Here is a 27,851-nt window from a genome sequence, read left to right on the forward strand (position 1 = left end):
ACAACTTATCAAGTTATCACCTCATAAGATAAACAGGTTATTGATGGAATATTCTTCAAAGCTTTAATCAGATGTGAGGAGGCGAAGATGTAGCGAGAGCAAATGAGAAGAGAAGACTTGAGCTGTCAGGACTGGTGATTAATGAACAGAGTAAATATAGTGCTTGCTCACTATCTGTCTGGATTCTGCTGACAACATTGATCTCCTCTGAATAAAGGATCAATATGCATGAAAGGTTCCAGCGTATGTTCTGATCTGCTCCTGTTCATGTAATCCTGTTTTTTAGAAAGGGATCTTTGATCACTACTCTTCTCCTCAGATGTTTGATACACTGTCCCTGATGTCTTCTCAAAGTGACCATATCCAGTAGAATCAAATGTAGGCTAGCAGGATATTTTATATTGCATAAGTACTTTTGAAGAATGCATAACGATTCGAGTGGAATGATCCAAAATTCCAGCTGATCTGTCAAAATTTGTCAAAGGAAAAAAAAGATTATGCAAAAGATAATTGTCAAAAAGACTGCATTAAAGGGGTGGTTGAGTATGATTTCACTTTTCTAACTTTAGTTAGTGTGTAATGTTGCTGGACTACAACAAACGGCTGGTAGGGACTACATGACATTCCTCCCGGGTTAGTGACATCACCAACCCCAAAATTTACATAAACCCCGCCCCCTGAACACAATTTATAGATTATCAAGACGGAATATGCTAATCAATGTCTAGAAGATAACTACACATCAGCAACATAAATTCAGCAACTAACCATTCAGAAATGTCCTGTTGCTTCTACATGTTGTTACTTCTTGAGTCTCTCCATCTTTGTCTGAATCCGGTTTGAACATAAAAGTTTTTGAAAATTTCAGTGCATGTCTGTGTGAGGTAAAATGACACAAGCTGTTGAAGCTCCGCCCTCTGTGCTGGGAGCAGCAGCTCATTTGCATTTAAAGGAACAGACACAAAACGCACCGTTTTTGCTCACCCTCAAAAAGTGACAACTTTAACATGCTATATACAAATATCTGTGGGGAATTTTGAGCTAAAACTTCACATACACACTCTGGGGACATCAAAGACTTATTTTACATCTTGTGAAAATGACATTATGCCACCTCTCATTTAATATTTAAATAAATATTTTATGGGAGTTTCATTCAACAGAGTTTATTCTATATTATTTTCTTACATTCTTATATAAATATATATAGCTCATGACGTAACATCCTGGTATGTACACCCTCACTTGATTATGATTGGTTGATTGATAAGCTCAAATCTGATTGGCTATAGAGTTTGACGAACACAAGTACGAATTAAGACCTGCCAGGAAAGACGCAGGTCAGTGGAACGAAAAATGCACAAGGTCTAGAACCCCGTTTTTTTAAAGTTGAGCTTCTTTGAACTTGCGCGCCTCGTTTTTAGAATGCCGTGTCATGCGTGAGACGCAAGCAATGGAAAAGTAGCACAGTGGAAAGGAAAAACGTCTCCTGTGTGAACGGCCCATTAGGACACATTTACATTTACAACAATTTACTAAAAACAGAAAAGTTTTTCCTTTGTGTTTTTTAAGTACAGACAACAACATCAAAATGACCCCATGAAAACCGTTGTCGTCTCTGTGTAGACTTCAAAAATGCGAATTAGTGAAAACTGTGATGTCATGCGCATGCGTATTACATGTTCAGTTTATAGGCGTGTAGTTCTTCTTTACAAAGTGACATCGCCATCTTCTGGCCTGGCATGAATAATACAGCAGCTGTGGTTTGAAATCACCCCTATACCCTTATGCACCATTCCCTACATTACTCCAGTAATATACTGTGGTTCACTTAACTGATTTTAATAGCCTACATCATTGTCACACACCAATCCAAGTCAATTCACTAATGGATGACGATTTGCACATTCAGATTCAGTAACAAACTCGTAAATTTGTGAATTATTATTGAGACTAATCTGCCTCTTTATTTATAGGCATTTATTAACATCCACAAAGAGTTTTTAACAGTGACATTTTTTTTTAGGTTAATAAAAAAGTTCTACACAGTGTGTTGATGTAATTTCCACTGAAACAGGAAGACAGGGTGGGACATATCAAACAGCTCCTCCCCTTTTTTAAATAGCCAATAGCGTTTCGTTTATATCAAGAGCCGTTGAGCTCAGGTAAAGCTGCAGTTTCCTCCTAATCTCCGCCATATCGCTTTAAAATACAGAATTATGTGCAGAATTTAAATGGGTCTGATACGTTTTCTGGTCTGTAGTGACTCGATCATATGATCCGCTCTGTGTATCGTGTCTCTGGACCGGAGCTGTGGCGGTTCCTGTGACACTAACGTGAAACCAGACTTCATTCGCCTTAATGGAAAGAATATTTACACTGTCTGAATCGTTCCCTATCCCCTATATAGTGAGCTATGTGCCATTCACAATGTAGAAAATAGTAATTGTGTGAACAAGTGAATGATTTCAGCCACAGCTTGCGTCTATTTATAATGTAGGGAGCACATTTGATTTGATTGGACAGAAAATCTGATGAGAAGCTGGTGTGCAGAACAGGCGGGTAATCCATCGACCGGAAGTTGAAGCCGGCCGCGTGCCGCCATCTTGTAGCAGAACTTCACTTGCGTTAGCATTCCATTGACTCCCATTCATTTTGGCGTCACTTTGACAGCGAATAACTTTACATCTGAGGCCTTTAGAGACTCCATTTGTCCATTATTTATTTCTAAAGAAACACGACAATGTATAAAGGGCTCCATTACCTTCTATGTTACATTATGGCCCTGTAGAAACAGTTTTTGTAAAAATAGGCTAACGAGTGCGTCATAACCACTTGACTCTCTGTCGCACAGTAGAGAGATTACCGTACAGACAGGAGGAGAAGCTCGCAGTCAATCGGGGGGACGTCAAGGGAGAAGCCCATAGATATATTATACTGTCAAAATAATTAATCAGAATACTTACTCCTGCTCACTCACGCCAAAGAACTCTTTGCTGAAGCTCGCCATCTCTGCAAGATTAACGTTGGCAGTTTGCATGCACAGCTACAAGAAGATTTACATCTGTCAGAGAAGGTTGCTCACCATCAAGCTTAGTTTGAGTCGGTTTGAGTCGGTTTGAGTCTGCGCGTCCGGAACGGAAGTGCTAAAAAATCGCTAAAAATTGGCTTCACTTGTCTCAATTGAGTTCCAATGAGATGGCTCTGCCCACTTCTTATACTGTCTATGGTGCAGAGTGATGTCATCAAAATCACTGATCCATATTGGCGGAAATGAGAGACTGGAAGTTTTGAATGCTTGTATCTTCAAAATGCGATTTTTTTTTTTTTTTTTTTTTTTGGAGCACACTAGCTTATAGATAACAGTAAGACTAACATATTCATACTAAAAGCCAAAAAAATGAATTCTGATTTCATGGGGACTTTAATAGCTTCACTGTGAAAACCCTCTTTTGGAACCTTTATTTTTAAATGAGTAGCTGCTATAGGCTTTTTTTTTTTTTTTTTTTTTTTAAGCCAACAATGAATTCAGTCAGTGCTTATTTCCTCTTCGTCAGATTAAAAACTTTAATTCTCCATAATTAGTGACGTTAAAAAGTTCCTAAACAGCTTTGTATTGTACCAAAAACATTGGTCTATCCTTTTATTTAAACTGACTGAAACTTACACAGGATAAAGAATATGGTTTATTGATTGATTTATTCCTCACATGTCTTATAAAGGTAAAGAGAGACTGCACCATACGCGTACAAGGCAGTTTCAGTGGAAGATATGGTAAAGAAAGGGTTAACAATGTGTAAATGACATGTTGGAGGGGGAAAAAACACGCCAGTGTTCGGCAGTGGAGCGGTTATTCGCTGCAGGTTCACGCTATCATTAAATTAGGACATGGATTGCGATTCCGTGACCGCTTCGCTCGTGTGGGGAGACTGACCGGGGAACTGCCTAAATGAGATAAAAGCCCTCGGTTCACACTGCTTTCTGTTTGTTCCACACGAAGACATATCGGCTGCGCTACAATATCAGGGACGAGGCCACAGACAGACACACAGCACGGGGTTCAGGTTCTCTAGCGCGAAATGGTCACGTCTATCCTGGGGCTTCTCGTCCTGCCAGTATGTCTTCAGCTGTGTGGATTTGCGCGCGGTGAGTGTTTAGAACGCTGATGTAACAATGGTTGCCATGGGAAGATCATATAGAACAATACCGCGTTCTCACAACGTCAGTGGTTACAGTGTTTCCAATCTAATTCTCAGAGGGGATTTAAATGCCCTGTATTAAACTGGGCTTCTTGGTATCATTCGTGCTTTATCTCATGGGGAAAATGTGTTCGTGTGTGGTGTTTGAGTGTAAAATGTGTTTGATTGGATGGCCATTGATCGCTTATTTAAAATGCGTCTAAATGTAAGGCCCTTGCAAATGGTAGCTGTATAGCAATCCACCATACATTTCACATTATTCATGGTGTTATTTTTTTAATTGATGTGATGTCCCGTTTTTAAATATAATCATGTGCGTTTTGAACGCGTAGCTGAATACATCTGCGCCAACGCCTTCTAAGGTTTGAGCGTTTATTTATCCATAGTATAGGCCTGTTGTATTATAACATACATGTATAGGCTTTCCACTATTCGTTCAGAATGCTTGTTTAATATCTCAGTCCGCACGCTCAGTAAAGACGCGTCGCGAGGCGTGTTTGGTGTCGGTAATTAAACAGGTGACTCCGGTTGCAGCGCGTGTGAAACGCGTTCGCCAGCCTGTATTCCGGCACGGTTTACGTGGCCCGTTTATTAGCTTCGGGGTGAATTAAACTTTTAAGAGTTATGATATAGCCTACTTGCTTATGATATGCGCGATCTACACAATCCAAGCAATGGGTGGACGCGTTCTTGCGCAATGACTGAGGGCAATATGGGGGCGTGTACATACGACGCGTTTTCTGAAATTAATACCTGATGTAAACATTAGGTTTGCAAACGACCTAAAGAACCGAACGAATCTGTTTCCTCCTTAAACGATTCCGTTTTTTAATGGTTTAACGATTCTTTTAGGCTAGATCATTTCTGATTAGACTACAGCATAACTCATATTGTGCTTAATATTCTCATATTGTGCTTAATATTCTCATATTAAGGACTATTCAGTAATTAAGCTACATTGATTTCTCGTATATATAAATCAGCCGTACTTTTGAGTTAATTTTCAGTCAAGTAACTTGAGCTACTGTTCTAGGCTAGTTAAAGTCCCCATGAAATATTTTTTTTTTTGCTTTTAGTGAATATGTTCGTCTTACTGTTATCTATAAGCTAGTGTTCTCCAAAACAATGACACAATTCACATTTAGAAGATATAAAAATTCCAAACTTCCAGTTTCTCACTTCATCCAATATGGATCAGTGATTTTGATGACATCACTCTGCACTTCAGCTTCTCATCAGATTTTCTGTCCAATCAAATGCTCTCTAGAATCTGAAGCCCCGCCCCCTACACTATAAATAGATGCTGAAGCTGCAGCTGAAACTGATCACTTGTTCACACATTTACTATTTTCTACATGGTGAATGGCACAGGGGATAGGGAACGATTCAGACAGTGTAAATATGCTTTCCATTGGGGCGAATGAAGTCTGGTTTCACGTTATTGTCACAGGAACCGCCACAGCTCCGGTCCAGAGACACGATACACAGAGCGGATCATATGATCGAGTCACTACAGACTAGAAAACGTATCAGAACCATTTGAATTCTGCACTGAATGCTGTATTTTAAGGCGATGTGAAGGAGATCAGGAGGAGAAACGGATCGAGATTAGGAGGAAACTGCGGCTAAACGCTGTTCGATACGTCTCGCACTGTCTTCCTGTTGTAGTGGAAACAGCTTCAACACATTGAATAATGCTACACATTTCAAGGCACTTCAGTGGGACTTTAAATTAGCAACCACTTTGATTCATAAGTGTTTGTAATTGACTAAAAAGAACTGACTCCTGAGATTTATTCATTCAGGAGTCAGACCACACCGACACTCTCATGGAAATTCATAATGGTTTTACATTTTTGGGGGATTAGCGGGTAATTTGAATGAACTTGTACAGTATCATTTGTACGATTTTGTAGATTCTGCTTACTCGCACAGATGGTTAGGTTTATGGGTCGGGTTAGTTTATGGGTAATGCTTCATGCTTGCTTGCAACCCCTCTGTTTTCATACAAATCAGATCATTCAAATTAATGTGAAATCGACACTTTACAAATTGACTAAAAAAGATTGACTAAAAAGAACCATCTCATATGATTAATTTGTTTCGGTAATTGGCCTAAACTTACAACACTGTATTTTTTTATTCACTAAAACAAATCGTCTTATGATTTATTTCTTTGTGAATCTCAAATTATGCATGTTACATGTCTAAATGTGTGACTCATTTTGGTGACGTTTTTGTAAATTTCAACATCTCAGTTTGAACTGCAAGCACAACAAGTTTGGGGAGGCTGTGGCCTAGTGGGCTGGGAACTGAAAGGTTGTTGGTTTAAACCCAGCAGTTTATCCATGATCTCCATGTCTCCGTTGTGCCCTTGAGAAAGGTCCTTATAGCCTCACGTTACTCCATCAGGGTATAACCTTGTAATGAGAGTTACTGAAGATAATTTTGAATGAAAGCATTTGCTAAATGACAGTTTAGAAGTAATTGGTGTCATTCTGCTGATGAGGAAAGATAAATGGGTTTCAAATCAAGGAAATACTACTTGATATTTCCCTCATAAGGGAATATGTAATGCTGATATGAGGATTGGTTTTGAGATTTAAGGTCCAGCTGATCCAAATGGGATCCAAGGAGTACTTTAGATTAAGGCATTCTCAGCATCTGTCAGCGATGGAGCAAAGATATTCTGATGAATCAGAGCTTTGGGAGTCATGTGGTAAATGTTTTGCACAGATATGAAAGAATAAAGCTTCTGGGCCTTTGGCAAGCTCAGTCTCTGCAAGTCGTCTTCTTCACAGCTTAAAAGTGAATCTCGGAGCTGACATTTTCTTCAAGGAATGTTTGCAGAGTGTCAGTGCTGCATTTTGGAAACATCAAAATTATTTTGAAATGCCAAATGGTTTGCGCAATGCACTCTAGTTGAATTAGTAGCTTTTTTTCTTATTTGGTAGAAGCTTTGGTATTTGGTATAAATGCTATTCCACTGTAAAAAGAAAATTATTTTAATCTAAAGAAAATGTTATTGCTATTAATAAATGTCCTGCATATCTTTTGGTTATTGTTATTATATTGCCTTTAAAGCGTATATATACTGCGCAGTATCAGTGTTCCATCAGTAGTTTGCTAGTGTTTCGTTCGTCATTGTCTGAAAGCACACGTGCAGCTGTGAGAAGATTCTCAAATGCGGTCGTGGTCAAGAACAGCTGTCCTGCATTTACACAGCCTAATAACAGTAATCTGAAACTGTAAAACGCATATTAAACCCTATAACTAGTATAGAGACATCTACCATGCCATTTTCTTTTCATTTTGAGTGGGTTGATGGAGTGGTACAGATTTAACTAGCTTTGACAGTGTTCCTGACTGATCTTGGACTGAATGACAGGCATGTCATATGAGCGGCTGACTTTGGGTTATGTCATGTGTCATAAGTTGGTGCCCATGAAGTGACCGCATTGTTTGGAAGGACTGGCTGCGCTGTCCCTCATTCAGAAGACATGCAGGTCATTTTATTAAGAGATTACTGCTATTTTACGGGTGGTTTTGACTAAATTCTCATTCCAGATTTAATCCACACTGTAATTGAAGACCATTAGTCTTGCCAAAAGCTATTTCCATCTGGTTTGCAGTTAATGCACCAATACTGAACTAAGTTCTACACCGTACACTTTTGATCACGTTTAGTCCGATCTTCCACAGAGAGCATTATAACTCTGCTTTAGGTGCTTGCAACTCTGATCAAATCATGTACTCAGTCAGATTATTTTAGAAACTTTAGAAGTTGGGGCGGGTTAGAAGAGACCTTTCAAAATGTTTTGGTTGTCAATGGTTATGTTGGTCTGTTCACAGATTCAATACTGAGGACTTTCACAGCACTAAGCGGCACCAAACAGAATTGTAAAAAGGGCCGATGGCCCTGTCAGACTCAGCATTTGGCCAGATAAACTAGTAGTAGTTGATTCAGTGTCTAGCTGTTAACATGGCCCTGTTGGTAGATGTCGGTAGGTTTTCCATCAAAGCAATCCCATTGAAACTTCTTATGGGTAGTCAGTGCCAGATTGGCAATTATAGAAATGCTTCATGGCGTATGTATTTGCAATCATGAAAATGTAATTTGAGTTTAAAGCCAGCACAAAATAACGCTGAGAGACCATGAGACAGGGTATCGGCTCTTGCACGACACTAATGGCATCTTGGGCCCATATATACAATGTATGGAAATGGTTGAAAGGCAGATATATTGATACACCTAAATTTACATGACAGTTCTGAGTTTTGTTTTAACAATGACATCATTACTCACATTTTATGGGTAATAGGCCAATGGAAATCTGCAATATTGCAGTATTTATTAAAAATAATTTGGTGCACTATATTAAAAAAATTCAGGTGCCTCGTAATCTTTAATTAAAATAACTTCCCCTCCCTCTTGCAGTGACATCTCTTCTCTGATGAGGTGTTTACTGGCATGGGGGCGGAGCAACCTGTCACTCACATGAGATCCACCAATAGCAAACCACAACCATCCAATCAGTTCACCTGGACAAAATCAAGTCCCGCCCTACATTTGTTCTTGTTCCAGAAGCCGTTTCACTCGGATATACGCCACAATAGGGGGAAAAAAATACTATCGCAACGTTTAATTCCAACATTTGTTGTCCTGTGGCTCCAGTTAGTCACATGGCGTTTACAGCTCAGGTCATTGGCTCAAAACAATTTGGCTGCGGAACTGAGCGCCCTTGAGCAAAGATTGCAGATTTCTCCGCGCACAAATCTGGGATGGGAGAAAATTGACAAATCACAGATATTTTTTATTTATTAATATCACACACCTCTATGCAGGATGTTTTTTTTGTGTGTGTTTTTTTTTATAAAATTCTGTACATCGAGTTGTCACCATTGACTCTGCCTCCTTCTTCCTCACAGGTTCCCGGACAGAATGTGAGCAGTCTCAGTTCCAGTGTGGGAACGGCCGGTGTATTCCCTCTGTGTGGCAGTGCGACGGAGACATGGACTGCTCCGACGGGAGCGACGAGACGTCCTGCGGTGAGTCTCGAGTCATCTGAGAATGACACCCGCTCCATGCACAACATCCGTCATTGTTCTCTGACACTTGTTTGTCTTGATGCGTGCCAGAATAACCACACCTACGAGCTAGTGTAATGCCAGCATGTGATTCCCCTGATCCACAGTTAAACTAGAGCTGATGTAACTCTTGGGTAATCTGTCATAATGTCTGCATAAAGCGATTGGCATGCAGTTGGACAACGCACAGCAGAATTAAAATATTGATGAGCTACAGTTGCTTGTTTGACTCTCATCCCTGTGTCTGCATACTTAGTGGGTTTTTTTATGTGTAAAGATTGTTCCCACAGGGTGATCTAACGCTCATCTGATAACTGGGTCATTGATGCGAGAGAAATTGCAGATGAGGGCCGGCACAGATATGATGAGCTGGAGTCTTTTTTTGGATCCAAGTGTTCTCATTTAGGCCTCTCTTCACCTTTTACTCGGGAGAATGGAATAATCCACAGAATGAAAAAAATGTTGAAATATTAAATGAAATGGTATTTTAAAACATTGACACAATCTGATTAAGTGTCAGAGGGCGGAAGCACCACTTTTGCTTTTGCAGCTTTTTTGGTTTCCTTCAGGATTCTTTGATTAACAAAGTTAAAAATAACAGCATTTTATCTCAAATCGAATATTTTGTATGAGTAAAATCACGTTACTGTTATTTATAGTCAATTTAATGCATTGTTACTGCATAAAAGTATTAATTTCTTTCTTTTTTTAAATCGTTTGAATGGTAATCCATCATGTTTTGCACAAAAACATGAAGCAGCGCTTGTTTTCAACATTGATAGTAATAATAAATGTTTTTTGAGCATCAAACCAGCATATTATAATGGTTTCTGAAGGATTGTGTGACACTGAAGACTCAGGAAATAAATTATTTTAAAATAAAAGGCAGTTATTTTAAATCATGGTAATATAAAAAAAAAAAATTACGGTTTAATCAGATCCAAATAAATGCAAAATGCTTTCAAAAGCATTTAAGAAATCTTAATTCAAAACGTTTTATTCCAAACCAGTTGTGTATATATAATATGTGTAAGTACATGACAGATTCTTTTAGGTAAATATTAGGTGGTTTCTTGTTGATACTGTGTGGGTAAAGGTAAAGCTTACTAAGTGAACATCTAATGTAACATGATTTTACACCAACTGGAGTAAAAAAAATAAAGCTAAAAGCAAAGAGCGGGGGCTTTGCCTCCATCTCATAAATCAGCACACGCCGCATGGTTGACTGTATCCCAGCAGTGGCAGCAAACACTCAGCCCTGTGTTGAGAATGTGTGTCCTGTCAGTTTGCTCAGCTCCGTCTCCTATTGCCATTCTGTGGGCAGGAGGCCTCCTGCTCGGAGGAGCACTTGTGCTGAGAGGAGACATGAAGAGACTGTGAATGTGTCTGAGACGGGAGAGAGAGCTGCTCTTTACTTCATATCGGCGGATTCGAAGAGCCCCCATCTTAAAGTGCCACTCTAGGGTTGAAGGGCTTTCTTTTCAATCAATATCCAGTGCTGAATTAAGCAAAAATGTGCAGGCTATGAGAACTCAGCAGAGGTTATTGCTTTTCATTATAATAGATGTGAGCGGAATTATGCGAAGTTTCTATGGACGCTGTCTGCAACGGTCGTGTTATGATGTCACTCTGTGGCGTCTTTTTTAAAAGCATAAATTCATTCATGGTGGGATCCAATCAGGACCTTGGCCCACCCTGGCCCCACATCACATAACCAATCACAGCAGCTGTTGCGATATTCAGTTCAGCTTTTTTCTTTTCCCTTTTGTTTTTTTTGGCTGTCATGATAATACCCTTAGCCTCATACCCTCGGATGTTCTGAATTACGTAGCGATATACAAAGCAACTATTAGTGAAGTGTATTACTACTACACACTGTAGTATCCCCCCGCGTCCCACTAGGATTATCACCTGGCCCACATTTTTCATTTTATATCTGGAGCCGAACCTGGCCTCTAGCCAAAAATGTTTGTAATTTGGCAAGACAAAGTGGTGTTCAACTTCAAATGGTTAACAAATCAATGAAAATGTGGCCTAAATGGTTCCTCATTGCATTATTGTGATCAAACTGTGCCGAAAGTCTAAAATTTGCACCTCTTATACAGCATTTCTAAATCTTTGCTTGGATACCTAGGGGTCATTAGCAAGTATTTCAAGCACTCTTGAATTGACATGTTTGTGCATGGCTTGTTTGAAGGCTCCCTTTGAAGCTGATTCTTCTAAAAAGTAGGTTTTGTAACGGTTGTGTTTTCTTGACCGTTTCAGTGAGGAAGACCTGTGCCGAGGTGGACTTCGTCTGTCGCAGTGGACAGTGCGTTCCCAAGAGATGGCAGTGCGATGGTGAACCGGACTGTGAGGACGGCTCGGACGAGAGCATCGAAATGTGCCGTAAGTCTAAAGTCAGATTCCACCTTTAACCCGCATTGATTCACCTTCTTCGCTGTGACTTTGTGTCCACTGCATGAACCCTGTCTGAGTGGGTAACCTTGAAAGCTAGACCATACAATTACCTGTTTATTTTTAACCTGAGTGTGAGAGTCTTATCTCAACTGTGAAGTATATGTTTTAGATACACCCCTGTGTGTTAGTTTAAGATTTTACATGACGTCCATTACTAAAGCACATGGATATCTTCTCAGCGTGTCTTTGTTCTGATGCATAGAATGATGAGATTAGTTTGAAGTTCAAGCACTTATTACGACAGGGGCTTAAAAAATGATCTATTGCTTTAATAACCTGCTGTAACTATACAGTCGAGCGCAGAAGTATCGTGTACGTGCAGTTATGCGTGGCTGCTCTATATCAAGTCTTGTTTGACCAGCTGTTGGAAAGTTAGTCAGCAGAAAATGGAAAGGGACCAACAATGTGTGTGTGTGTTCGTGAACTTTTGCACATGGGTGGCTATAAACTCACATGTGATGTTTTAAAGATACTAGATCTCATGTTCAATATTTCCGTTTGGTTTTTGCTTTCTCTTGCAGCAGGCCGTTTATATGAAGGATATGTTACGTTTGTACGGTTCAGCCTTATGGAGTAAAATATCAAAGGTTTCATGGATTACGCAACAGCACCCTCCTTCCTTTTGATATTAAGTTTCCTGTCGTGTTTGAGCCGCCAACCTCTCTTAACCATTGGAGGGTTGCCAAAGGGATAAATGTTTCAACCTAATTGTTCACATCAGTCTAAAGGTTGTTTCTTTGTGAAGGTTTACACCCATGTTACGTGTTGTACAACAATGTTTGTTTATGCTAAGCCTGGCAAGCACTTAGAATAGATTATTTTACACAGTTTCACCAATTATGTGAAAGTGTCTTCTGTGGAAAGCAGCTAGTAAATGTTGTAAATGTTACAAATGTAATTTAACGTTGTAAATGTTACCGTTCAGAAGGCGTTACTGGCCTAAGTATGGGTCACCAAATTGTCTGTCGAGTTGTAATATTGGATGTTTAAGGTGAGTTGTCTTATGGTCCTGCCTGGCTTTTCCTCCCAGACACGAGAACCTGCCGAGTGAACGAGTTCAGTTGTGGCGTCGGCTCCACGCAGTGCATTCCCGTCTTCTGGAAGTGTGACGGTGAGAAAGACTGCGACAACGGAGAGGACGAGATTAATTGTGGTGAGTCACTAGACACAACGACGCCTCTTACAATCAGTTTCAGTTCCCGGTTTGCTTGCCTCATCTCCTGCTGCTTTGCATATAAAGCCAATAATTGGAAACAAGAGCCAAAGTAAACTCTGAGGAATTAAGGAATTACCTCAGTTTTTTCTTTTAAGCCCTGTTTGAATTAGGCTTGGATAGGTACATTTGTGTTTTACAGACTGATTTGTAATGCAGTCCCAATCAAATACATCTGTGCTTTTGTCCTGAGTAATAGAGTCTTCTTAAAGTTTCTTTAAGTTTCCCCTGTTGACAGTTTTATCCCTTAAAACTCATCTTTGATAACCAAAATTAAAAATGTTAATGTTTTTTTCCTTGAAAAAAAAAATTCTTCATGCCTAAAATAGCTTGAATGTAACTCTACACCCTTGCCTCGTTTAGTATAGCCGGTTCTATGAATGAGCCCCGCCTCCACTCACTCACACCAGCTCAGAGATGCACTCGATGATGATCACACGTTGATCTGATTGGTTACAAGGTACAGTAGTCAACATCTGAAGTGGATCAAAAAAGTTAATCAAAGCTGTCCTAAAACGACTTCAACTTCCACTTCAAATGTTGACTACTGTACTTTGTGACGTCAGAAACACCAGCGATTTCAAACCGTGTTTTTGAGACTGTCTTTGGTTCACTGCAGTTTTAAGGAGAAAATACTCAGCAATGGTGTCGACTGATGAATTAGCACATGGTTTGTCTTAAAGCGTATTAAAAACACCATATAAACAACATTAAAAACTTGATTTTCACAACAGGGGGACTTTAAACTCTGATAAGATTTGCAATGAGACAAACATCTGGAAGTCAGAGATTTTACTATAGTTGCAAACATTTTTCATAATTGTTATGTCAAGACCAAGTATGTCAAATATATATATTAACAATTAATATATTTATTTATTTTGTATTTATTTATGTGTTTATTTTGTATGCTTTAGTTTGCATTTATTTTGTATTATTTATATATTTTTGTATTTATTTTGTTTATTTATTTGTTTGTTTGTTTATTCATTCATTTATTTCCATCCTATAATACTACTTTTGGTAAGTGCTCTTTGACTGAATAAAAGCAGACCAGTGTTTTATTTGTATTTATTCTATATACTATTATAGTATTTAAAAAAAAAAATGTAATAAGCTTTTATATTTTTCGGTTTTAATTTTAGTTGACATTTTAGTAATTAATTTTTTATATACAAGTCCCAGATTTACTCACGGTGAAGTTCTTTTTCATTCTTTGCTTTGGGATAAAAAAGTTTGGAATACGTGAGCAATGATACACTGTTAGCAAACATCCTGAAGCCGAACACACACTGATGAGAGCAATGTTTAAATGAATATGTAAATATGTGCTGCACGCTTTCATTTCAATAACAAAAATGTCACGTCACGTTTATTTATATAGCACTTTATACCATAGATTGCAATAAATCAAGCAGCTTTAAAGTATTAAACATAAAAAAAAAAAAAACATGTCAGTGTATTTCAAATAGAATTACAACCTCATTTTCTACTATAAAGCGGCTCTCCAGTGTGTTCATGATTTTACTTGTGGACGTCTGACCTCTAGGAACTGAACAGAAGAAATGAACCAGAGAAGTAATAGTTTTGTAATAGTTTTAGTTAACAATTACAGCCCTGATGCAGACAGTAAGACGAGCTGATGGTTGTTGAGGGAAATTTAGCACTATTAAAGCTATATTTTCTAGAAAATTTCAGATCTCCATGATTTGCCATTATTAGTGTCCACAAGACTATTCTGAAACTCTGAAGCATTTGTCGAGCCCTCTTGACATGTGCATCACACACATTCTCCTGTGTGGTGTTATTAGGCAACATTACTTGCGCCCCTCTGGAGTTCACCTGTGCCAGTGGCCGCTGCGTGTCTCGTAATTTCGTCTGTAACGGTGAGGATGACTGCGGGGATGGCAGTGACGAACAGGACTGCGCTCCTGCCTCCTGCGGCCCCAGTGAAGTCCCCTGTGGGAACAACACCTGCATTCCCCGAAGCTGGCTGTGCGACGACGACGTGGACTGCCAGGACCAATCGGACGAGTCGCCGGAGCGCTGCGGTCGACACCCAACGCCGCCAGCGAAGTGTTCGCCCAGTGAGATGCAGTGCGGCTCGGGGGAATGCATTCACAGAAAGTGGCGCTGCGACGGGGACCCGGACTGCAAGGATGGCAGCGACGAGAAAAACTGCTGTAAGTTCTTTGTTGGGGTTGTTTTGTTGTGGAATGTATGGCTGGAGTTTATTGCGCGTTCCCGTTCTTGTCATGGAAACATGACCTTTTTGTTTCTGCATGTTCCAGCTTCTGGTTAACTAACAGGTCTGTTTGCTTCATTTGCAGCGGCCCGTACCTGCAGGCCTGACCAGTTTAAGTGTGATGACGGCACCTGCATCCATGGCAGCCGACAGTGTAACGGGCTCAGAGATTGTGCAGACGGCACAGATGAAGTCAACTGCAAAAACTGTGAGTCCGTTGAGCTGAAAAACCTTTCCTCAGAATGCTACACCAGGAAAAGTAACAAATATCCTTAAAAACCCAAGAAAGTTTTCAATATTACCATTAACAGCCCAGTAATATGAAAGATTTCGATATGGCTGAATATGAAAGTAGACAGTTTTATATAATGGCAGTGTTTTATAATTTATCCACCAGTATAAAACGTGTAACAAACACTGGACCAAATATTGAATCAATATTGGCCATTTTACTAATTGACTAAGTAATCCATTTATTTTAATTAAGCCTATTTTGCTCTCTTATCTATGCAAGAATATTATTATCATTTGCATTTATTAACATAATTGCTATCCTATATTGTGTCACATCAACTGCTTCTCTACAGTATCATTGTACATGTTTTGACTGGTTCATATCCTATATTTTTGTGCTTGATTTATTTCAAGGACTGAAACTGATGTTCTCGTTGTCTGTTTGCTCAGTAACTCAGTGTAGCGGTCCTGACCAGTTCAAGTGTCGGAGTGGAGAGTGCATTGAGATGAGTAAAGTGTGTAATAAGGTCCGTGACTGTCCTGACTGGAGTGATGAACCCATCAAAGAGTGCAGTACGTACAAGTGTTTTGCTGTTCTTCTCCTTACAAAAGACCATTTGGCTTTCTGACATCACTGTTTTCTATAGACATCTAAAAATGTCAGAGAAGGTCTATCACTTTGAATTAAATGTCTTGTGGGTGTGTCAGATTAAATGTGGTTTATTCTTAGAAGTGTGTAATTTGTCACCTAAGTGGATTACATAATTACATATTAGTTTTTAATGTTTGTTTTTTGACGTATTATTTCCAACTTCCCCAACATTAGAATTAACAATAAATTATGAAGTCTAACAATTGTGACTAGTATAAATAGGCTACAAAAAGCTTAGTTATTAACTCAATTGCATCATCAGTTCTGTAAAGGTACACTGTCTTTGCAGTGTAGAGTTCTCTATAAATACTTAAATGTATACAAAAACAGAACGATCACAATTCACTATGCAAATAAACACAATTAAAGGGTTAGTTTACCCAAAAATGATAAATGACTCACCCTAATGTCGTTCCAGACCCATAAGACTTCCATTCATCTTCAGAACACAAACGAAGATCTTTTTGATGAAATCTGAGAGCTTTTTGTCCCTCCACTGACAGCTACGCAACTGACACTTTGATGCGTCAAAAAGCTCATAAAGAGATCGTAAAACTAATCCATATGAATTGAGCGGTATTTTCCACATTTTCTGATGAGACTTGATCGCTTTATATGATGAACAGACTTCATTTAGGCTTTTAGTCACATATAAACATTGATCAGCGAACATAAACAGAAGCTCAACCAAACCTGCTTAACACACGAGAATGAACCTCATTGGTTCTTGAGGAAGCTCAAACGTGCTGCGTAACACGAGAATGAACCTCATTGGTTCTTGAGGAAGCTCAAACATGCTGCGTAACACGAGAATGAACCTCATTGGTTCTTGAGGAAGCTCAAACATGCTGCGTAACTCGAGAATGAACCTCATTGGTTCTTGAGGAAGCTCAAATGTGCTGCGTAACACGAGAATGAACCTCATTGGTTCTTGAGGAAGCTCAAATCACCAATCATTATTCAGTTTGTGACTATTAAAGTGACCTCAGCAAACATTCTTGTAATATGTGTCAATGGGAGATTTTTCGAACTTTTATCTTAGAACAGTTTACTCAAATGTTTCTGTTGTGTGTAGTGTGCTGACTTGGTTAAATGCAGACTGAAGCATCATGGGTGCATCAGGAGGGAGAACCTGCTGTATAATTAGTTCACACAGCAACACTAGTCTGTTAGACAGCATTGTTGAGTCTAAAAGTTAGCATGGGAAAATTGTTTCAAGCTGTACGTTTTGACCTAAATGCTTAAACTGTTCCAGATGTTTGGGGTGTGAATGGACCGTGGGGACGGATAAAAGGGATGCCAAACAGGAATTCTGCCCCACTCTTGATGTGTCTGTTGCAGGATTTAGTTCTGAACAACAGTGACTAAACAGTCATGGCTAAAAGACCTTGAAATGGATCACAATGTGATATCTAGTCAAAATAATCCAGATCTCAGTGGTTAAAAAAATTATTTAATCATAAAAGTCAGTGGTCATCAAAATTGTTTGGTTACAAACATTCTTCAAAATATCTTTTTGGTGAACCTTTTAAAGTGAAATTCGATTTTATTTTGATCCATTTTTGACTTTTGATGCACATTCTGTGCGAATCAAGTTGGAAAAAGGCCTTTACAGAGGAAGTGAGCAGAACTTCAGCTATTGTATCTTAATATACAAGACCGTAAGACCTGATATTGTCTTGTTGTATATCACTTTCTACGTCAGGGTTGATTGCATTGGTTGTTATTTTTCACACCATTCATCACAAAATAGAGAACGGAAACTGTTTTAGCTTCTCTTTTTTGGCTGTTATAGGATACCATGCACAAATACACAGTTTGTGGACCGAGGACAGGAATTTTTGCAGTTTTTTTTCCATATAGAACAAGCACAGCTTATGTTGTAATCCACGACTAGTTGACATGGGCTCAAAACATCATTCATCAAAGCTATGAAACACTGAGTGTTATGGCACATTGGTCCAGCATGGAGTCAATATAGAGTAGCACGCTCCATGTTTTCAAACCTGATTCAAGGACATAGTTCCACCTTGGGGACATTCATCATGTGGAATTCCTCTGGATTATTGATCCTTGCAAATGTCAGCATGTTGCATCCATGCGTCTCCTGTGAATGTGCCGCATTGATATTCCAAGTGTGTAACGCAGCAATCCACATTTTGTTTCAGATATGAACGAATGCCTGCTCAATAACGGAGGCTGCTCGCACATCTGCCGCGACCTGACGATTGGCTACGAGTGCGACTGCACGCCAGGACTCCAGCTCATCGATCGCAAGACCTGCGGTGGTATGAATAGCCACACGTACTGTTCAAATGTAGTCCAAAAATGAATTTAGTATTGATTATTATGGTTCCTAAAAAATGGATCTTTGTGACTGTGCTCCTCAACAGGAACTGAGACTATGATTGTTTCTCCACAGATGTCAATGAGTGCCTCAACCCTGGTATATGTAGTCAAATTTGTATAAATCTTAAAGGAGGCTACAAATGTGAGTGTCACAATGGCTATCAGATGGACCCCACCACTGGAGTGTGCAAGGCTGTAGGTAAGCGCTTGTCAAGTTCTGTGCTTCATTTGAGGTTCCACCCTCGGTTTTGTAGCTTGGCTGAATTAAACAAATTGTGATTTGTTTTAAACATTGGGTTTCACATTCAAACAAGTAAGGAATAATTGATGACAGACTTGAGTTATTGAAAATTGTATGCACACCAATGGTGGCAGTGGAATTTATTTTCAGTAATTCCAACATGTAGTGTATTTATCAGGTACTGTAACAGTGGTACATGTCTTTCTCAAGACATTTTTTCTGTTTTTTAAAGTATAAAAATTAAATAGATTGCTTTGAAACAGCCCAAGCCAGAGTTATGGTGTGTTTATACTGCAGCAGCAGAACTCCGCTCAATGATAGAATTCCTCTGCTTTGGGTTATGTCTGTATGTGTGTATGACACAGTTAAAAAATGAACTTTTTAAACTTTAAAATCCAGCCAGCCTAGTCACAATGAATATTCACATGTATACAAACTGTTAAGCGTCCAATATGTAAACATGATATACACAAAGTTTAAAAGAAACTCCTGCTCACAACTGCGTCACTACTTCTCACAAATATTGTCTGGTATTTGACATTTGCATAAAGGTGTGCATAACTGAACTTGTCGATGCTCTCAATAGATCCACTGTCAATCCCACAAGCCACATTGCTTGGTTCCCATTGGAATTAATAATAATAAAAAAACACCACACTCTTATCCAGGGTAAATGCACGACTAATAGTTTGAAAGTGTCAAACTGAGGTATCTGCTTGGTTTAAGATAATACAAATTTTAAAGAATTTAATTACAAAACAAAGGTATATAGTCTGTGCATGGATGGATGGATGGATGGATGGAAGCACAACAGACTGAAGAGTGCAGATGGACGACAGTTTAAGGTGGCTCAAATGGCACAGTGAGCACAGCAACGTGGAACTGTTTTAACAGGATTTCTCCGTCTTTCGAAAGACCTAATTTAAGACCTGCAGATATTTCCTTGTGGCTTTTAAGTCTTTTAATTACCTTAAATTTGGGAAAGGTAAATTTAAGATATTTTAATACTTTCTACTGAACTGCAGACACCCTGATGACTTTTAACTCCTGCGTTTATGGTACTCATCTTTTTGCATTTTCAGGTAAAGAGCCCTGTCTGATTTTCACCAATCGAAGAGACATCCGCAAACTAGGCCTGGAGCGCCGTGAATATACTCAGATTGTGGAGCAGCTGCGGAACACAGTTGCCCTTGATGCTGACTTCGTTCAGCAGACGATATTCTGGGCTGACCTGGGGCAGAAGGCAATTTTTAGGTAACCGCTGGCTCTCTGTTGCCTCTTCCTCACTTTAAAGTCATATAGTAACTACTATATGAATAGGTATTCATGCGGAAATGTTAGAAATGTGTTTCTCTTACTACTTAGATGGCTTACAAACCCATATTTGCCTGATGATTTTTTTTTTTTTTTTTTTTTTTTTTTTTTTTTTACAGCACAGTATTGGATAAGCAGGAAGCAAGCCATACGAAGGTGATTGACAATGTTCAGATTCCTGTTGGGATTGCAGTGGATTGGATTTACAAAAACATCTACTGGTCAGACCTGGGCAGTAAGAGTATTGCTGTTGCCAACTTCAATGGGACCAAGAGGAAGGTGCTCTTTAACAGTGGCCTAAAAGAACCAGCCTCTATTGCTGTGGATCCTCTTTCAGGGTAAATTGATTGGAATGGGTATTATCAAAACATTTCCACTGCTCTCTAAAAGTGTTCAAATTTGCTCAGTTAAAACCTTTTAAAGGTGATCATCTGTTTTGAGCTAGTATAAATTTCAAATAATTGCATAAGTGTCCTTCAATTACAGATTCCTGTATTGGTCAGACTGGGGCGAGCCAGCTAAGATTGAGAAGTCTGGAATGAACGGGATTGACAGACAGGTCCTAGTTGATACAGACATTCAGTGGCCCAATGGAATCACTCTTGGTGTGTGAAGTTTTGTGATGTTTCACCTACTTTATTTTTGAACCAACTACAATAGTTGAACCAGTAAGGCAGAGGCAGCCAAACCTGCTCCTTGAAGGCTACCTGAAGTCTTCAGCTACAACCCTGCTCCAACACACCGAGCCGTTATTTTCTATCAGTCCTGAACACCTTGATTAGATGGTTCATGTGTGTTTGATTAGGGCTGGAGCTGAACTCTGAAGGATTCTAGCTCTCGAAGAGCAAGGTTGGCTTCAAGGGTATTCTGCTTTCCCAGAAACTAGTGGTATTTGCCAGTTTAGGGCAGGGGTGTCAGACTTGGCTTTTGAAAGGGCCTGCAGAGTTTAGTAACACACCAGCCTGTAGTTTTCTAGCAAATTTCAGAGTTGAAACTAAACTCTGCAGGACTGTGGCCCGCCAGGAGTGAAGTAAGACATGAGTTAGGGGTTTGTGGAAGCATTTGGACTTCAGTTTGGACATTTGGACAATTTCCGCCAAACTAGAGGACCACAGTCCTGCAGAGTTTAGCTAACTTTAATCAAACACAACTGATCCAGCTAATAACGTGCTTCAGGATTACTTGAAAACTACAGGTTTTTGATGGAGGAAGATTGGAATTAAACTACAGGACGGTGGCCCTCCAGGAGCAGAGTTTGGCACCGCTGGTAAATCTCAGTGTAGGGCCACAGTCCTGCAGACTTTAGATGTGACCCTGCTCCAACATACCTGCCTTTCACATGCCAGAATTCGATTTCAAGTAATTCTGAAGGCCTTGCCTAGCTGGTTCCGGTCTGTTTAATTAGGGTTGGAGCAAAACTCTGAAGGGCTCCAGTTGAACGGGAGTTGGGCTCTTTTAACTTGATTATTGTTTGACCAACTATCAACCAGACAGAATTATCCCCTGATCATGCCTCTTGTCTTGTAGATTTGATCAAGGGAAGACTCTACTGGGTGGATTCCAAGCTGCACATGCTCTGTAGTGTAGACTTGAATGGAGACAACCGTCGGAAGGTTCTGCAGTCGTCAGAATACCTGGCCCACCCTTTTGCCCTTACTGTTTTTGAGGTACACCAACTAGATCAATTACAACTGACAACTAATGCTGGGTTCATCCTGAATTCTTGTGTCATAGACAAGAAACATGTCAGACTACACGTTGCTTCCCGACCAATCATCACTTGCCGTCTTTAACAACGTGCGTGATGTCATCGAGAAGGCCAAACTAGCGACTGACTTCACAAGAGTGTAAACAAAGGTTGGACTAGCCTAATACTGATTCCAGTACTCACCCGGTTGCTGAAGAGCCTTCACTAACGTTCAGCAGAATTTCTCTTGTTTAACTCTGTCGTGTTCGTCCCTCGAAGAAACATCATAAAGGCAGGAGTATTGTTGCCATTACTGTAGCTCTATGAACCTTTCTTCCATTGCATAATTCCACCTAGCAGCACCAATACCATTGTCTCTCTTTTGTTTTGCCATGTTTGAAAGCTATCTGACCAATAGGAGCACAAAAGATCTTCCGTAAAGTCACAGATGTGACGGAACCTGTTGTGGACGACCGGAAAAAAAGAAACATGTTAGTCTTTCTGTTGTGACGTCATGAAGGGCCGCAGATGCAGCAGAGTTGTCGTTCACTATGACACACTATACGAGATGATAAACGATCAATTCTTGAGTCCCGATGCCCATTGTCTTTTATGAATCACCATGACACCCTACATCAAACGGATCATGCCAAAATTTGGCTGATATCGTGTAGTCTGAACCCGGCATAAAATGGATCAATAGAAGTATCAAATTGTGCTATAGCAGTGCGTGAGCATTTGTTGTTTTTATTTAACAAACCAAGTTTGTTTTCTCTTATCCTCACTGTTTTTCCCATCGCAGGATCGAGTTTTCTGGACAGACGGTGAGAATGAGGCCATCTACGGCGCAAACAAGTTCACAGGATCTGATGTAACTGTGCTGGCCAGCAACCTCAATGAACCACAGGACATCATTGTGTACCATGAGCTAATTCAGCTGTCTGGTGTGTCCTGAGTTTTCTTTAATGTTTTGCTGATTCTATGACTCCCAAACGTCTCCATTGTTTGGAAAGAACAGAAGCCTTGAAGACTTTGAGTTCTGATTTGATCTTGAAGAGTCTGGGGAGATGTTGGTAGTAACCAGGTTTTGTTGTCTTCTCAAAACAGGGACCAACTGGTGTAACGAGAAGATGGAGAATGGAGGCTGTTCCTTCATGTGCCTGCCAGCTCCACAAATTAACAAACATTCCCCTAAATATACCTGTGTGTGTCCGCAAGGCCAAACACTCTCCTCGGATGGCCTGCGCTGCAGACCAGGCATGTAACTTTCATTTCGTAACATAAGTCAGTGTATTGCTGATCAAGCATTTGCATTCGGTTACATTTTTGAATGTGTACCATCCATATTTTTGTCATTCATGATCCTTCTTTGGTGGTCATCTTTGGCCCGTTCTGACTGCAGTGCTAAAAACAATTGCAAGTTACCATAAAGCTAAGAATTAGCCGTTTTATTGCTACGGCTTTGTAATGCTCTCTTATGACAGAGGCACCTACTGCTGCCCCTCGAGATGGAGGGAGGCTGACCCCTCACCCCACTCACCCTAAAGGTAAAGCAGTTACTAGGAGAACTGCACACGCATGGAGATCAATGCCTTTGATTTGCTTCCTGCAATAATGATGGTTGGCTTCACAATTGAAGTCAGTAGAAGTGGCACGTTAACATTTCCTTCAAGCTTGCATTGAGGTGGACTGATTGGTGTGATGACTGACCTGTTAATAAAAGCTCTGCTTGGTGATTTTGGGAACTTTATCTAATGCTAGTCCCTCCTAACATAAGCACAGATTGATGTGGGATATTCAAATATTCATACATTTTCTTGAATTTCTACTGGTCGCAACTAAGATCTGCTGATTTTGTTCCCCTTAAAGGAGCATTTCACCTGTGGGAACGTTAATCTTTATTGAAAGTGGGTCATATATGTAGTTGAAATGTAACATAAATTTCGAATTTGGTGCCTTCTTGACCGACAGAAAGTAACTTTAGGGCGCATTTGTATGGAAGACAACAACTCCCACAATGCACCACATTGCACAGCTCCGCAAGCCACTTCCACTAATCCAGAACACCGAAATCACTCTTCCGTCTACAAGGCTAGCTACGCCCAGAGCTTGGAATTCATTTCACACAAAATTTCCAGTTAGTTGGCAAACTCATTAGTGAATTACTCCTCGTTTGTATTTCTTTCGAAATGGTGAATTATTGCATGGTATTGGGATGTTCAGTCCGGATCCGCGACAGGCTAGTCTTCTGCCTCGGCCGCAGCAGCCGCCTCCTGTTCCTCCATCAGCCTCCGCTGCTCTTCGCTATATTGCGGCTCGTAAAGGGAGCCACGAACATCTGATTCGAGCATCAGACTTTCGAAATTCTCTTCTTCCATTGAAAATCGAAATCCACCTTCCGCCATTGTCGTAACTTCACATCTGGCTCCACAGCGCCTGTTAGCTTAGCTTCCAAACAAGATGGTGGATATTGCTTTTAGTTTCTGCAAGTGAAGTCCCACCCACTGATCTGTAATAGGTCTGTAGCCCCCTGGAAAATGAGGAACTAGTGTTTGTAGTCTCAACCCCTCTACAAAGATATGGGACTTACTGCTTATAATGATGTAAAAATCTTAATTTTGTGTCATTCTAAGCAGGAACCGCAACACTGAAATGCGTATTTCTCCCGTCTCAGGGGAAAATGAGGGAATAATGCACGATCATTCAAAAATATGACTGGGTTTCTAACAATACAAGGCTTAATGCAAATGGGTGAAGTGTCCCTTTAATCTCTAGATTAACAAATGCCAAATTTAAAGTTTACAGATTGTTTTACATTTAGCCTTATCTACCTTATTTTGCTTTGTGAAACTTCCTTTTTTTTCTGTGAATATGCGAGACTTTCGATTCATTAGCCGCTATAATTAAAGAACTAGAAGAATAACAAAGTACAGTAAATGGTATAACTATTTGCACTACAAAATAGTGTTTACAATTATGACAATACATTACAATAATATAAGAAATACCCGTTTGCAATATCAAGCAGCATAACAAGGAAGTGGGTGACACCAGAGCCAGACATTTGCAAATGGCTGCGCTATGTTTAAAAATAAGGTGGATAACATTGACTGTGGTTGGACTATTTGAAGCATGCACTTTGATTAAGAACATACTTGTGAAAAATGTTATATGGGAAAGGAGCCTCCAGTTACTTATAATTTTTTTTACAGCATCTGCAATATCAAAGGTTGCCTCTGAACCAGTTCATACTGGTAAGGCTAGTTGCCTCCCATCTTCTTGAATCTTAATCTGAAAATAAAACTGTAGCCATAGTCTTTAACACTGCATTTAGAATAGAAACCCCCCCACCTCCCATTCATCCTTTTGTTGCAGCTTGTTTAATTGCCCTCAAATCCAAACTTAATTTATGCCATTTCCATTATGATGTTGCTTTGCGGACTCTTGATATAGTTTGTTTCATAGTCTTTAGATTTGACCTTTTCTACTACTTTTTTTTTTATAATTTATTTTAGAAGGAAACATAAGCACCTCCATACATGAAGTAAATTCATCGGCCAAAGGATCCGCTGCTGCCTGGGCTATTCTACCTGTGTGTAAGTACATTGTTTCTGCTCCTGTAATTATATGCTGTATGCAATTGTAATATTTATGATTTTATACATCTGTGTTTGTTAGTGAATTCAAATTGAGGCTTTTATTCCATGTATGTTTGCTTCGAAGTCCTCTACTGTATGTGTTAATGTATTCCTAAAAGTTGACTAATCTTTACCAGATGAATCCTTTTGAAATCCATAATTCCTCTTCCAGGGAAAATGGACCAAATGTTTTGCACTATGCCAGTTATTGACCAATCAAATGCTCTGTAGAATGAACGTGTCATTCCTGATAATACCACCTTCAATCAACTAGCAAGTATCATGGCTATGACGTAACTACTGCCATTTAGCTTGTAATAAAGTCTATGAGCCGTTTAATATTGAAACAAAGTTTGGGCATATGTCACACAGGAAAAAAAACTAAATTTTGTCAGGATAGTTTTGGAGTTTTAACACGTTTCTTCTCTTAATATTACACACTGGCTAGCACATTTTCACTGTTCTTACAGATGAATTGTTAGTTATTAAATTCATTGTTCTTTGCCTGCAGTGTTACTGGCCATGGCTGCTGCGGGTGGTTACTTAATGTGGCGCAACTGGCAGATCAAAAATAAGAAGAGCATGAACTTCGATAATCCAGTATATCTCAAGACCACAGAGGAAGACCTCAATATCGATATCACGAGACACAGTGCTTCTGTAGGCCACACATATCCTGCTGTGAGTAATGCATAATCATTATCTGCGGTTTGAAATGAATGAAACCATAGATTTTCTCATCTACCTCATTGTTACAAGCACATGTTTCTCTGCTATGCCATAATGCCAAAAATGGAAACGGTGGCAATTAGTTCTGTGGCCCTTTTTACCCCTGGTATTAAGATTCGCTTTGGTTGATCACAAGGAGACGCATATCCTTTTACACCTGGTGTTTTAATCTGTCTCTCTTGTCCACTTTCAACCACTTCTGTCCTGATTTCTTCGAGGGCAGGGTCTATGGGATAAATGTATGGGCTTTTTCAGATCTTTTGATCTAATGGACGAAAAAAAGCTTGCGCAATTTACATATGAACACGGCCTGAGACGATGGAGAAACATATGGAGAGCATCAGATTTAATTTCTGCTCTGACAGCTCAAGACTAACCGAACGCTGTGAGTGTGTGTGTGTTAGAAATCAGGAATGGTGAGAGAACATTGTGCTTGATACGTTTTTCATCTTCAAACCAAACTTGGGTCTTCAGCCGACAAAGTTTAAATCTCTTCTTGCTAGCCGCTTCCCATAATGTTTACTCATTAGTTCAGTAGGCGGAGAGTAGACGTCTTTTGTGGCTGTTCGAAAGCATTCAAACACATGAGCGTTTACACTTTGAAAGCAATCCGGTCTAATGCGTTTACAACTACCTCTGGAAGTGGTCAAAAGTGGACAAGCTCAAAACATTTAGACCCTGTTTACACCTGTATTTAGCGCCGTCCACTTGTGATCCGATTGACCTGGTGTAAATGGGGCCTGTGGTTATGTGTTTGTGGAATATGGCTCCTTTTATATTTGATGCCAGAAATCAGTTTCATGTTTTCCTAACAAGCTATAATGCATCTAGAACTTCAGCCCCGTAATTTTCTTGTCCATTTCTTGCAGATTTCAGTGGTAAACACAGAAGATGACTTGTCATAACCCGAAACCCCTACAATGCTCCAGTTTATTTACTAGCCACTTGGCACTAATGGCAACTGCTGCCGTTTCAACGGTTTCACAACCACCTGCCTTCTGAAGTGCATTTCAACGTTTATTTTTTCCACCCAATAAGAGGATGTCATTTGTGGTACCAGAAAGTATTTGCATCCTGCTCACGCTTGTGTGTTCAAAGCATCAAGGAGTTCCGAGGGTTTGGGTTTTTACCTTCACACCATAACGGTCCCAAAATGATTCAACAGCCTTACTTTCCCACTTCCAAGGACGACGGCATAGCTGGAGAACCAGAATCAAGAATAGATGGCCAGTAGTGTGTGTGGATGCCTGAAATATTTAAATGAAAATGCATATTTTAGATGGCCATGTCTTTAAGATGTAAGTTTTTTTCTTTCTGTTTTCCAAATGAACATTATTTCCCAGAGACACATTATTATGAAGCTTCTTGTGTCTTTCTGGGTTAAAAAAGCTTATAGGTAAAAGTGCTGTTACAACATTTGTAAAACATTGTATATATCCCTCTCTGGAAAACATCATCAGGATTCTTCAAGCACTTTGATCAAATGTTCCTCTGTAAATAAGATTGTATACATTTGACTGAGACAATTTTGCTATGGTTGGGCACTGTACTGGGGTAGAGGAAAATGTATTTAAAAAAAAAAAGAAGTTTGTTAAACTATTTTGTATGTTTGTGTGCTGTTCCTGTGACCTTTTATAGCAGTGTACAGGGGAACAGAATGCTCTGTATTGTGAAAAGGAAACATTTGCAAACGTAAAATAAAATGAAAGTTTAAAGTAAGTTTCTTTATTGGTCAGAATGAAAATTAACCTTGTGATTGAATGTTTAATTGCATTTATTTATAGTTTTATAGGCTCCTTTGA

At 39.6% G+C, this 27,851-nt stretch overlaps 1 protein-coding gene across 4 annotated transcripts; it reads left to right on the forward strand.

Moving 5' to 3' along the window:
• The first annotated feature begins 3,796 nt into the window (after positions 1–3,796).
• On the forward strand, positions 3,797–27,764 carry vldlr (very low density lipoprotein receptor). 4 transcript variants are annotated; one of them, XM_082157655.1, is made up of 20 exons: positions 3,797–4,146; positions 9,129–9,248; positions 11,553–11,675; positions 12,778–12,900; positions 14,772–15,143; positions 15,291–15,413; positions 15,890–16,012; positions 18,260–18,379; positions 18,514–18,639; positions 19,764–19,935; positions 20,115–20,333; positions 20,482–20,600; positions 21,523–21,662; positions 22,485–22,626; positions 22,790–22,939; positions 23,167–23,229; positions 24,895–24,936; positions 25,198–25,278; positions 25,832–26,001; positions 26,919–27,764. In XM_082157655.1, the coding sequence occupies exons 1-20, from the start codon at positions 4,080–4,082 to the stop codon at positions 26,952–26,954; spliced, it is 2,631 nt and encodes an 876-aa protein (XP_082013781.1). In that variant the 5' UTR covers positions 3,797–4,079; the 3' UTR covers positions 26,955–27,764. The 4 variants fall into 4 exon arrangements, with proteins under 4 accessions (XP_082013781.1, XP_082013782.1, XP_082013783.1 ...); XM_082157656.1 differs by lacking the exon at positions 24,895–24,936; XM_082157657.1 differs by lacking the exon at positions 23,167–23,229.
• Positions 27,765–27,851: the final 87 nt, after the last annotated feature.

This window comes from Leuciscus leuciscus (assembly GCF_965113295.1).
Source record: "Leuciscus leuciscus genome assembly, chromosome: 24".
Classification (NCBI taxonomy): Eukaryota; Metazoa; Chordata; class Actinopteri; order Cypriniformes; family Leuciscidae; genus Leuciscus; species Leuciscus leuciscus.